We start from the raw sequence: 13265 nt of genomic DNA, 5'->3' as shown, positions 1-13265 counted from the left end.
AACCAGAGGGAAAACTGAACAGCTGTTGGAAATGCTGTCCTGAATCATTGCAACATTCAGAGATGTCAGGACCCCAGCATTGTTCACCAAGCCTCTGTACCCCTGATGTCTATGCTGGGCCTTCTGGCTGCACTACGTTCAATGTTAGTGCTCCATCACATGTACATGGAGGAACTAGCCTCATCATTTTACTGTATGCAGATTGTAGGTCTAATGTTTTCCTTGTCCATCTTAAATACAGGTCCCATCTTGGGGACGAGTGTAATTTAAATACCTTTGAACGCGTCTAACCCAGGTAATTAAAATAAAATTGTGGCTGGGTTTCACACGTATAAGAAAAAAACAACAATTAAATACAAAAGTGTTTTATTGCTGGAACAGACTGTAAAATCCATGTACGTTGGCTCCTAAAAAGCTGCCAGTGGCAAAGTAGGTCCACTTGCACCGATGCAGCTGGGTCTACAGATGTCTCAGCTTGATGACGTCATCACCCGTGTACATGTAGAACTGCCAAACCACGGACCGGATGTGGCCAATGTTGGCAAGAGAGAAATGACAGGTTACAGCAAGCGGTAGTCAAAGGCCAGGTTGCATCCATAGCAGGAGAACAGGGCAGCGAAAAGGTGAGGCTACAGGAGTTGCGGTAAAGCAGAGGTGACAAACTTACTCTATGCACATGAAGAGCTGTACCCCACAACCGCCGCGTCGCCTGAGGAGATGCAAATTTAGAACGAGCATCTTCACGCATCACCACCACCACCCCCCCCCATGGCGCGTGATGCAGGCGTTTACTTGTTTTGTAGTAGTCGTAGACCTTGACCACTGCAGGTTTAAGGTTCTTGACACTGAAGTTCTCCAGGATGAAAAGGGTGAATGACATGGGCTCCTTCTGCATCAGCTGGAAAACAAGGTCTTGCATTAGACTGAAATGCACTCATTTGATACAAGGGGTCACCTTCTCCCCAAGATGTCCAGCTTTAGACAGCCATCGAAATTGAAGACGTACAATTCAGACCAAAAGCTTGGTCACCTACCCTTTCTACGTAGATGATCACATTCCCATCCTTTTCATCGACACGCTTCACCGCATTTGTAGTCTTGAGCTGAAAGAATAGGAATGAGTTCAGTACAGATGTAGTATAGAGGTCATGAGCCAAATATTGTGAACTTGACTTCTGAACTCACAGCATCAAGTGAGCTCTTGTCCAGTATAAAGCCAGAAAGTAGTTTAAAGTCAATAATGACCATGTTGGTCTCTTTCCTTTGAGCATTGTACCTAAAAATACATTTTAAACAGGCAAGTCATATCTCAGAATACATCTTGCTTTAACCGTACAAAAATTGTTTGTATTGCATTCAAAGTGCTAGAGTTGTTCTAAGAGGATCAGTACCTGACTGTAACCACTACCTTGAGGGAGGGTTTGGGTTTACATAACCCTCCCACCTCAACAGTCAAGGTAAAGCTTGAGAAGTCTGGACGAGGGGGGATGTTGTAATGGAGAGAGATCTGAAACGCATTGGACATTGGTCAGACAACCGCAGCAAGGTTGGATCCGTGTCGTTTATCGGGTCCAGAAGTCTGACCTGGATAAACACGCAGCTCTGCCCTTCAACGCGGATGGTGTACTCTCCAGGAACATCCTGTAGTGGCTGTTCCTGGTACAGCAGACGGTTCTGCTGGTTCACCGTGAAGTCTCGTCTCCAGCCACTGGCAGAGGTCACCGCCACGCTAGTGGCACCTTCCGGACTGTAGGTGGCAGCACCGTACTTGGCCAAGGCTTGTAGCGCCACCACAGTGTCCTAGTAAAAAGACGGAAAACACAGTCAGTTTGGATTCATTTAAACAGACGGTATGTGGGATTGGCTCACGTTAAAAGTAGAAAAGCATGTTCGTACTTGTGTGGAAGAGAATCCTCCATAGGGGTTCTGTTGCCTGACTAGCCAGCGGACTATGCCGACTGCATAGGCCACTCCAAAGTCATTCATAATCGGCCCAGAGAGAAGTGCAAGCAGCACGTACGAGGTCATCTCCACATCAATGGAGTTCAGGCCACTGCCAGGAGTGGCAGATCTCTCCCAGTGACGAGCACCATCTGCAGGTGGGTGTGAGAGTTGCAGGGGTAATCACAGACTGGATCGCCACAAAAAAGAAATTGTTGTACCCACCACTGGATTGCTACAAAAATAGCCATTTGTCCATTCAACCAACTGGCCAAGTACCTGCGATGATGGAGGCCTGGTCCAGGCGTGTAACCAGCATTCTCCGTGTGACCTGGTCCCCCGCCAGGGTGAAGGTGTAAGACAGCAGGGCAACAGTGTAGAGGTTGTCCAGTGGGAGCGCTAGAGCACTCCGCAAGCAGGTCAGACATCTCGTCACCATGGGGTCCTGGGGACACAGCCAGAGTCAGGCTAACGGGTAAGGTCACGGGCAGGTTACAGCAAGACCGGACAGTCGCTCCCACTCACAGTGGTGCTGTGTCCCAGCTCCAGAAGGGCAGCAGTGACATAGGCAGTCAGGGACACGTCATCGCTCACCCCTCCCTGAAAAGACAAGTCACTCAGGAGAACTAGAAACAAAAGTTGGCCAATCATAGTGCTACAATACATGGGTTATAATGAACTGGTCCACCTCTCTCCTTTACCTGCATGTCATTGTGGAAGAGTCTCCCCACAGAGGTGATGCAGCCAGTAGGCTGCTGCAGACCGGCCAACCATAATTCTGCCATGGTGATGTGGACGGGGTCGATAAAGATAAAGGGCCGCGCCCCTCCGAAAGACTTCATTACGAAGGTGGTCAACCTGTGGGCGTGCACACAGTTATGTAGTGCCATCAGTCGAGAAACCGGATCCGTTTTGTAGTGACTACAGCGCCTTTGGCATGTATAGCACGTTTGAGCTCACTCACCAGGTGTTGCCAGACCCATCGCTTTCGCCAAAGGCGCTGTACGAGCCATCGCTGTGTTTGTAGGTGAGCTCATTCTGGTAGCCTGCGAGAACGCGGCCGTTAACGAGAATGCGAAAGCAGAAAACACCCAACACCTTCATGAGCCAGCAAGCCAACCCTTCCCATTCATCCAAGCATGCGTGACAAGTGCTGGTATTGTAGTGCACATTTGTCATTTTTCCTTTTTTTCCTTTCCACAGATCATAGTGTGTGTAGGCTAAGCATTCAAAAAGATGCATCATGCTTTGGAACCTGAATAAAAAGTAGTAAATAAATGGCGTCCTAGCACGGTAGGATGACCACCGTGCGGACCCTTTAACCAGCACGCGTCTCCTAACCGTCCAGCCCTCTGACTCACCACCCTGCAGGAAGGCTACGGCCCTGTCCCTGATCTGAGGCGTAAGCTGCTGGGTGCTCTGCAGGTACGCCAGGATGTAGACGTTGGGAGCAAACTGAAGCATGGTCTGCTCCCCGCAGCCAGAGGGCATGGCCAGCAGGCTGTCCAGGTTCTTCAAAGCTCGGCCCATCAGGTCACCTAGGAGGCCAGCAAGGATCAGTAACGTTGTCGGGGAAAACATTACATGGGATCCTGTGGCACCATCAAGTCGAAACGATTCCCGTTTATAGGAGCCAATGAAATGTCGCAAAACACTGCATCTACAGTAGTACTGAAGGGTGAGGATACAGTACTGGTGGTTCTCACCCAGGACAGAGAGCGATGCCTTGGCAGATCCAATCACAAACACGGCCGGCAGCCGCAAAAAGAGCTTCTCCACTACCGCACCGCCTAGAGACAAGTGGACAAGAGCATTACCCATCGAAAACCTCAACCAACAGATCTGTAACCCACCAGTGTCATGAGACCACCAGCGGCAGGTTCACCTGCAGGGCAGAGCAGAATGTTGTAGCTGACAGTCTCCTGGGTGCCCTCAGCCTAGAGGAGCAACATGAAGCAAAACAGCTCAAGGGTCACACGTTCTACACATTGACTAGGTTCAAATGGGTGTGAACCCTTGATTATTATGACGCACTCACCTCCACCAACAACGTCTGGATCACCGTGTCAATGCGACCCCTCTCTGGAACAATGGGCAACTCCTTACCACAGAGAACCGTGGTCTTTATGGCCTCTGCACTCACCTTCACACTCACCTCCCCTAAAGACAATTTGAAACAGGATTCAAGTCTTTGCCTGGTGGCTCACCTCACTGGCCACACTCCCCCTTCACCTCACCTAGGGCAGTGGGGGTGATAATCCAACGGAAAGTTCGGCTCTCGCCGGGACACACACACAGCTGGTACTGGTAACCACCACAGGTTTTTATGCAGAACTGGTCTGATTTTGACAGTGTCACCTTCACCTGAGGATCAAAGACAGGACACCTTCCCATCAAGTATCGGTCAGTGGAACCCCTGGTTTCAGTGATTGTGACACCAGTACATCAAACTCCATATCCCCCCCCCCCCCCCCCAATTAAGCAGGACCGAACCCAAAAAGTTCATATTTACCATGATGCACTTGGTGAGGTAGTTGAAGACAGTGGCCCGGAGGGCAAACACCTCGCCGCGGATGACCGAGTACGGTAGGGTGAGACTGACGAAGAAGGGCTGGAAGGCCGTGAGGGCCGTACTGGGAGCCAGCCCCAGACCCACAGGGGACATGCAGAAAGCCCCGGCAGCCCACTGAGTGATGGTGTCAGGGACGGTCTTCTGAACCGTCACTGAGCCAGAGTTTCTGCAGAGGGACAAACTGGAAGGTTAGGTCTAGAAGGAGCCAACTGCATGCCCAGGCTACTCAGTGGTTCTCATTTGACATCTAGCAATGATGAATAAGTTGGTCCAAGTATTCTGGGGTCAAGTCCCACAGTAATTCTGACGCTGCGCTTGAGCTAAAATGACGCAAGTTTATTGAACAACCATAAAAATCGGTATTGGCTTTACCCAACAGGCACTAGGTCCCAGATCCAGGTCTCAGGGAAATATGTTCGCACAGTCTCTGCTTTTTCTGGACCTCTCTGGGGGGCCATCGGGCCAGGGGAGCCTGGAAGCGCTTGGGGTTTGGCCATCATCACTGGGGTATGGAATTGGGGTTCATGGTCATTCCCAACATGTCTGAATTTCTACTGTATCCAGTAGAATATTTACCATTAAGGTTGACAGCTTGTGTATGAAAACTAAACTAGTTAGATGTAGTCTTTATATTCCAAAACATTTACCATGGGACATGTTGTTGCATGTTAGAACATTGACATACTAAAGTACTCATCACAGTTGACTGGCTTCCTCACGTCAGAGTTAGTCAGGATTTTCATTCCAATATCCTGAAAAGAGAAAGCTACAGGTCTGAGCTACACAAGTCCTGGTCAAAGAGAGAATGTGCCCATTTCAAATGGCTACCAAAAGTAGTACAGTAACTTGACATTGTTTTCATATTTCAAATGGATAAGTGTAATTCATTTAAGATGCCATCCCTCCACAGGACTCACTCTGAAGACAGTGTAGACGTCGTTCATGTTGTGAGGCAGCCAAAAGGGTCTGAATCTTCTCCCATCTACAGCAACTGGCATAGGAAGTGGCATAGGGGGTCTCCCAGGTGTGCAGGTGGACGAGTCAGCATCCTGTATGTTGTAATCGTAGCCCGACAGCTTTTGGACTGGGAGTAGACGATACACCTGCATACACAAAACAGATCACTGGAACAACTGTGTACGAGCGGGAACTTGTGTTGAGATTGTGTTCAGCAGGGCTTGAAATGAACTTTACGTGATGGCACTGGTGCTCCAAACTTCATAAAAAGTTAGGAGCACAAGCAAAGATTCAGGAGCGCCCAAAACTAAAATGTCTTCCCATCTAAAATCTATGCATCAAGGTTTAGAACGTAAAGATGGAAGTTTAATTGGTTATGTAACGTTGGATAAAACGGTGTACTGGTCACCTGCAACTCACAGCAGCCACATAATAGCGAGGCTAATTAGCAAGCATTTTGTAAAGAAATTTTAAAAAGGGTCGCAATTTCAAGCCCTGTTCAGAGTGTGTGGTCAGATGGGAGCGGTAGGGTACAGATTTGACGCTGAGCTCCTCTTCAGGCTGCAGCAGCAGGACAGACTGGTCGATGGCCCTGACGGAACAGAGGGACCCGGGATGAGCAGTCAGCCTCAGGGACGTTCCCTCTCCAGGCAGCTCCTGGGGCGACGCAAACTGCAGAGACACCTGCACACAAGGCAGATAAACACCAAGCATGCCAAATACACAACACATGCACTGTGACCATGTATATACACACGGGAAATGATTGATGGACATGTTTGGATTCTCGGTTGACAAAAGGTTGAAGCCAACTACAAATATTGGCTGAGCTGACTAACTGCATGTACTGATGTGCCCAACAAGACCAAAAAAAAACATCATTTAAATACAAGTCATTGTCAGGGGGCTTGGTAAAAACTAAAAAGCATGACAGAAAGAGATGCGGATGTTTGACATGTACATCTTTGGTAGAGTGGACCCCTCACTGAATAGCTCCTCGCAAGGATTCTTCTATTTGAGCCTCCTTTCAAGGGGTTTCGGTGAAACGGGTGATGTGGGCATTTGTGAAACCCTGCCATTGCAAACCCAAAAAGAGTTGTACAAAGTTTGGTTGCCCTGGACAATAAAACAAATAAGACATCTATGGAAAAGACCTAGTCCTACATGCACAGGCAGTGACTGAGACAAGCCAACCTTGTTCTTGAGGCAGAGCTGTACGGGGAAGTCCAGGCTGTCGGCCACTATCACTCCACTGGGCATGATGGCGTACACAACCACCTGTGCAACCGGGGCAAGTTCGGCCACGTTCCGAAGCGGCACAAGCAAATCCCCTTGGTTGTCTAAGACATAACAGAAGTACGGTCATCTTGTAGGAAGTGAGGTCATCTGATGGTAGAAGTGACTGATTCCACGACTGTACCTGAGTCCTCCATCAGTGACACTGAGATACGCCCATGTCGCAGCACACTGCCTCTGGACATCACCTGCAGAGCACAACCTCATGCTGTAACAGCAGAACACGCTTTGCCCTTTACTTGCCATTAGTCAAGACACATCTTTGACATTGATGAATCACAAGCACAGGCTGGCTATGAACTCCCATTTCTGATTGGCTTGCTTTGAGTTGATGTGACACGATGGAGACAAGTCAGGAAGTTGAAACATTTCCCCGTTTTAGCCCCAAAATGTTCTCATCTAGCATCTCACCATGTAAAAGAAGTCCAGAGTCCTTCGACTTGCATTCCATTCGTTCCCCTTGATAATGTAGGTGGCGAGTATGGCAGCATTAGCCTCACAGGAGAAGATCTGGTTGGCATACTGGAGAGACACAGAGCTCTTGCTCTTGGAGTAGAAGGCTGTGATGTAGTGGTAGGCCTGGGTGTATTCAGGCTTGCGTTCCTGTCCAGAAAGGAAGTCCACTTCTTCCAGCCTAGAGCGAGCCTAAGAGACGTGGTACAGTGTGGGAGTTTAAGTGAAGAAAAAAAAAAAAAAGAACCCGTTTCTCTTTCATGGAGAAGGCAGACCTGTAGAGATACACTGTCCGTCCACAAGGTGGTGACCAGAGAGAAGACGACAATGCCATTGCTGTCTGTTGTCAGGGTCCAGTTAACCAAAGGCCCACCACCAGTCAGGAACAAGAAGACCGGCTCGTTGGCAGCAGGAGAGGAATCTGGTCTCATCATCTTGATCTGGAAAGCCACAGATAAGATTACTGCACTACAGCTACACCAGAGCAGTCTGCTCAAAATTACCTCAGAATAGACATTTGCAGTTTCTAACAGTATACATAAAACTTCCAGAGCATAGAATGAGCAGGAATATTTGACCTTCTAAACCAGTGGTTCCAAATCCTGGTCCTCAGGGACCCCAAGCCCTGCACGTTTTAAAATGTTTCTTGGCTCCAACACATCTGATTCAAATGCTTGCTCGTTACCAGGCTTCTACAGAGCTAGATAACCCATTTATTCTAATCAGGTGTGTTGGAGCAGGGAAACATCGAAAACATGCAGGACAAGGACTCCCTGAGGACCAGGGTCGAGAACCACTGCTCTAAACCATAAGTGTCACAAATTCATTACAAGCTCCAGAGCTCTATGGCTGATGTTCGAGTGGTCACCTTGCCCTGGTAGGAGACGCCAGGCTTGTAATAAGCAGAGACATCTTCAAACGTGACCTGTCGGATGACGCTGGTGAACGTGGCACTGCCACTGCCCTTCAAGACAACCCCTGCAGGGACAGCTCACCATTACCCGGCTGTACCATTTCATCAACTTGTACGAGGCCCTTTACTCCTCCCCCTCCATCTTACCTGTCCCACTCTCCTCAATCTCAGCCTGCACCTCGAAGAGGTCTTGATATCCCCACTGGGACACCCCGAATGAAATCACATTCACTACTTGTGCTGCACAGCCAGTCGGGCCAGACACAGCCATGTTATACTTCTCGCAGATGTCGGAGCCTCCGCCACCGGGCCTGCGAAAGAATTCGAAAGACTTCCTGCAGACCTTAACCGTCACAGAGCCCAGGACTGGCTTCCCATACGTGTACCTGAGGACCAGCAAACAGACTTGGCTTAACGCTGATGGAATACTTTAAAATGGGACTGAAAGGGAGTCATGTGACCACGGTTGCTGTAGAACTTACTTTCCACACACCCTCAGTGTGACCTCAGTGTCTTGGATAGTGATGACGCTGGGCAGAGACACTGTGACCTCGTACTTGGGCAGAACTGGAATGACAGACGACCAGCGTTACATTGCAGCACCAAGGGCCTGATCCTGGCACGGACATTCCGATACACAGATAAGGGCCATACTGACCATATTCTTTGAGGTCGAAGCCAGTGGAGGTCTGCTCGTCCCTCTCGTTCCAGATGGTGATGGTGTAACGGCCCTGAGCGGCCTCTGGGGTTGTGGGGTGAGAGAGGTCGAGGATAGCACTGACTGTTGGCTGGTTCAGCCACTGAGCGATACGGTTGGAGTTAGGATCCTGAGTGCCAATCAGAAATGCATAAAGCGTCAGAACTCAAATCGAATCAATTCAGACAAGCGTTTGCTGCCTAGACCATGGCATCCATGAGGTTTTTAAGGTTAGTTAGATATTAAGTAGTCTTACCTGAATCTCCACAGTTTTATACTGGGGGGGGGAAAAGGAAAGCAATGTTGAGTCTCTTGTGAAAGATATTTCCCCTTCATGTAACCGTTACCCTCTATACCTCTTCTTCTGGGTCCTAGTCTAAACTTTAATCCACAAGTCCCCCACACAAACACTGAAACTAGAAGTTTGAAATCTGGTCATCCTTCCTCCTCTAGCTACACAAAACAGAGCAACAGTATTCCAGTCACAGGAAGTAGCTCACCATCTGGTCATACGACCCAAAACCGGAAGTTAGTGAGACGACTCGAAACAGAACTGTAAACAAGACAAACAATTACAGGACTACGATAAAGCAAGTACACTTGATTGAAGACTAGCGCAGGTGTGGCATAGACTAGCCATCTTTACGCCACGCAACTTGGTGTTTTACACACCATACAGAGCAATGTGACTTCAACAGCAGAGGGGAATGCTTGTCAGAAGGGTCTCAATGGCAATATGACCTACCCTTCTGGCCAGGTTTGTAGATGGGCTTGTCTGTCTGGACAAGGGTGATCAAGCTGGCCGGTCTAATGAGGATCTTGGTATCCTTGAGCATTGATTCCACCCCTCCTGTCACAGAGACACTGAGGGTGGCCACTGTGTCAAGGACCACAAGAGGTACCTGGAAAACATTTCAAATCTAGATTTGGCAGAGTCGCTGGTGAAAAGCCTGAAATGTGGATACCTCAGCAAAGTGTGGAGTTCTCAGAAAAGGTACAAGTATGACTTCTCTTGTGGCCTATACCAAACTCCTGCGATAACAAAATGCAGTTCACCTAAACAAGAATGTTTACATGTGAACTGTATGAGGGAAGACAAGGACAGGCCAAAAATAAATACATTATAAACACACCCTAAAGGAGATGCAGCTATAAAAGTCATTATTGATTCCAGTCTTCTCCAGCAGCATGGCAGGCTGTCCCTGCACCAGCTGAAGGATCACCCTCAAGGAAAGCGGCTCCGAGGGGTTGTGAATATGGGCACACAGGCTCTCCATACTCCCACCCACCACCTGGGAGCTCATAGTCACCAAGTAGACACTGCAGAGGGGAGGGAGATACATGATCAGGACTGCCTATAGTTGCTCACCATAGCACATAACCAATTCCAAGCTAGCTCAGTAGAATTGGGGGATTTCTTGCTGTAACACGGATGGAAGATCTGGTCCAATTAGTACATAGTAAGTGTCACTCGGGGGAGCCATGCGCGTGGCCTTGCTTGAAAATATTTTTGATGCAAATTTGACTTTTAGACAGCCGAAAGTGTGCGTGCAAAATGTAAAGGCGCAAGCATTGAGCGCTCCAAGTTCGAAGGTAGGCCTAAATTTGTATTTAGCGCCAGGTTTTACTGTTGCAAATCTTCTACCCTAGTTTACCTTAATTATTCCTCTGGTGGATGCTGCATGTTGGTGAAAACATGCGATGGATTCGCCTCAATTACAGATTATCGGCTATGTTATATCAATTTGGAATGGTTATTATTTTTAGTCAATAAGGCAAGGATCGTCGGAACAAACCAAGACATTAATGCACAGCAAAACTATTGAGGGGTCAAAATCGCATAGGCCTACTTTTAACATTGGTAGTGAATTTCGCCCGCACACTTGATGTTTCTATTAGTGTTTGGAACCGCAGTAAATCAACTTACTCTTCGTTTAACTGGCGCGACGTCGCAGTTTGCAACAGCATAGTTAAGATGACTAAAGCTAAGCACAGCATGTTGAGATTAAGTTGTCTGTTCAGTAAAGACAAGCATCCAGCGCCACATTAGGAGAGTTCAAACCCGCAATTACTAACAAACGTCCGGAAACACATCTTTATACACAGGTTCACTCTTCCTATTGGCTAATTGCTGCTCTCGCTTCGTGAGCTAACCTACAAGTACAAATTGGACACAAGATCCTGCATTCACCACGGCACCGACGGAAGTGCGCATACCTTCAAAAAATCGTTAGGCTGTAGCTAGTGGAGGAAACGAAGCTTTCCGAAGCAACGAGCAATTTGAAACAATTGTGTCAAAAAAGTATCTATTTTTCGAAGCGTTTGGTACATCTTCTCCATATAGGGACACCTGCTGGTCACTTCATGGTATAGCGACTGTATCAAGAGATTGAAGGAATCGAGTGACGTCAAGTCCTCGGACGTTAGTTCAACTGCTGACCTTGTTTTAGTCACTTAGTCCTGTTTTAGTTTTAGTCCGGAAGCATATGCTAAATGAATAATTATGATTTGATCTAGCGGCTAAGGTTTTGGAACATGCTTTTGCAACCGTGAAAGGGACGGCCACATTTGAAGGCTGGCAAAACAAGAGAAAGATGTATGTGTTTGTGTACACCTACTCTCTCACATCTCACATCTGTATATAATCTGAATCAGAATGGGATTTATTCGCCATGAAAGTTTGCACAGACAATCAGAATCAGAATGGGTTTTATTCGCCATGAAAGTTTGCACAGACAAGGAATTTGCTTTGGCAGGAAGGTGCAAACATTAAACATACATTTAAATATGAGGACTAACTATACTAAGGGTACATAACTAGCAATACTAAGTGGAATTATATGTAGATAAACTATACAATAAAATAAATTATAAGTTGCAGTAATTTACAAAATAAAAATACAAAAAATACAAATATTACAAAAAATACAAATGGTAAGTAAGTAAGTAAGTAAGACTTTATTTATATAGCACATTTCATACAAGAAATGTAGCTCAAGGTGCTTTACATAAAAACAATAAAAACAATAATACAAGTGATAAACAATTCAAACAAAAATAAAAATCCCAATAAGATCTCTGTTCAAGAGAGAAAACAACTTTAAACATGCATCTTAAAAGTAACATATACATTTGGTTCACCCCTGGTCTGTATATATAAAACCATACACTCTGTTAACAGATCCTTTCCCCAGGTCAAGAGTATGGGCCGTATTCTCTGTTAACAGATCCTTTGCCTCAGATCAAGAATACAGTTTGTTTTACATATTTGTTTAAATACTTCACGCGACCAGAGTTCTTGTACGCTATCAGAGTTCGCCAACTCTGACCTAGACAAAGTAAAAATAGCAAGTCAAATAATGACCCAAATTTACTAAAACAAGATTCTACAATAATATTACTAATAGAAGTAGGATTACAAGTAAAAGATTGTATTGTGCTGTGCAAAAAGCAGTGTGTTTTAAGGGCATTGAGTCATGAAGTAAGTGTGAACCCTTGGCCTTGTTGAAGAGGCCAACAGCAGAAGGGAAGAAACTGTTTTTGTTATGGAAGCAAATCGTTACCAAAATTCAAATGCAAATGCATTTGCATTTTAAGAATGTGGCTGCATTGATTGCAAAGGCCCGCGGAGAATAAAACGTCTTTCAGACTCTGATAATCAATTAAAAGGAAATAATGTTATTAATTCTTTTTTGTGCGGCCCGGTACGAAATGACCCACGGACCGGTACCGGTCCGCGGACCGGTGGGCACCGGTTGGGGAACGCTGCTCTAAAGACCCGGCAATTCAATCAATTTCCCGGCACATTTGCAATGTAATGCAATGCAGATGTGCACACCGCCCCCTACCGAACAAGATGGGTAGCTCGGTCAGCAGGGAGCTGAAGAAGAGCGGCTACTGACGTCACTCTGCTGCGCCGCTCAGAATGCTTTTTCGTTCATTTAGCATTTCTGCAAATGCATTTGAATTTGAATTGTGGTCACGATTTTACAGCCACGTTCTTAAAATGAAAATGCATTTCTGGAAATGCATTTGAATTTGAATTGTGATCACGATTTTGCAGCCACGTTCTTAAAATGAAAATGCATTTCTGGAAATGCATCTGAATTTGAATTGTGGTCACGATTTTGCAGCCACGTTCTTGAAAATGAAAATGCATTTCTGGAAATGCATTTTAATTTTCAAATTTGACATTTCAAATTGAATTTTGGTATCTATTTGCTGGGGCATGTTTTGAAAATTAAATCTCAAATGTCTATTTATTTTTCATTTTAATTAAGTGAAAGATTGAGCACTCTTGAAGAAGAAAATTAAAATGCAAATAGGATGATTGATTACTAATTTCATTTATGAGTCAAATAATGCAGCCACATTCTTAAAATGCAAATGCGTTTCTGGAAATGCATTTGCATTTGAATTTTGGTAACGATTTGCTT

General features: G+C 46.3%; 1 protein-coding gene across 1 annotated transcript; it reads right to left on the bottom strand.

Annotated features, from left to right (window-relative positions):
• Positions 1-349: 349 nt before the first annotated feature.
• Positions 350-10916, bottom strand: LOC134034645 (alpha-2-macroglobulin-like protein 1). The gene is made up of 35 exons (XM_062479127.1): positions 10757-10916; positions 9963-10149; positions 9575-9731; positions 9330-9382; positions 9086-9106; positions 8791-8959; positions 8615-8699; positions 8280-8518; positions 8088-8197; positions 7495-7659; positions 7178-7411; positions 6891-6954; positions 6665-6810; positions 6005-6154; positions 5431-5616; positions 5199-5265; positions 4886-5015; positions 4454-4679; positions 4179-4305; positions 3980-4101; positions 3827-3878; positions 3648-3731; positions 3303-3479; positions 2906-2987; positions 2643-2799; positions 2467-2541; positions 2221-2386; positions 1897-2093; positions 1585-1800; positions 1392-1507; positions 1186-1276; positions 1035-1103; positions 793-898; positions 668-709; positions 350-507 (listed from the first exon to the last, which is right to left on the bottom strand). Exons 1-34 carry the CDS (start codon positions 10825-10827, stop codon positions 669-671), a joined length of 4338 nt encoding a protein of 1445 aa, XP_062335111.1. The 5' UTR covers positions 10828-10916; the 3' UTR covers positions 350-507; position 668.
• Between the last annotated feature and the right edge of the window lie 2349 nt (positions 10917-13265).

This window comes from Osmerus eperlanus, chromosome 15 (genome assembly GCF_963692335.1).
Source record: "Osmerus eperlanus chromosome 15, fOsmEpe2.1, whole genome shotgun sequence".
NCBI lineage: Eukaryota > Metazoa > Chordata > Actinopteri > Osmeriformes > Osmeridae > Osmerus > Osmerus eperlanus.
Note: the sequence above shows the minus strand (reverse complement) of the source record. Positions and strands in the feature narration are given on the sequence as shown.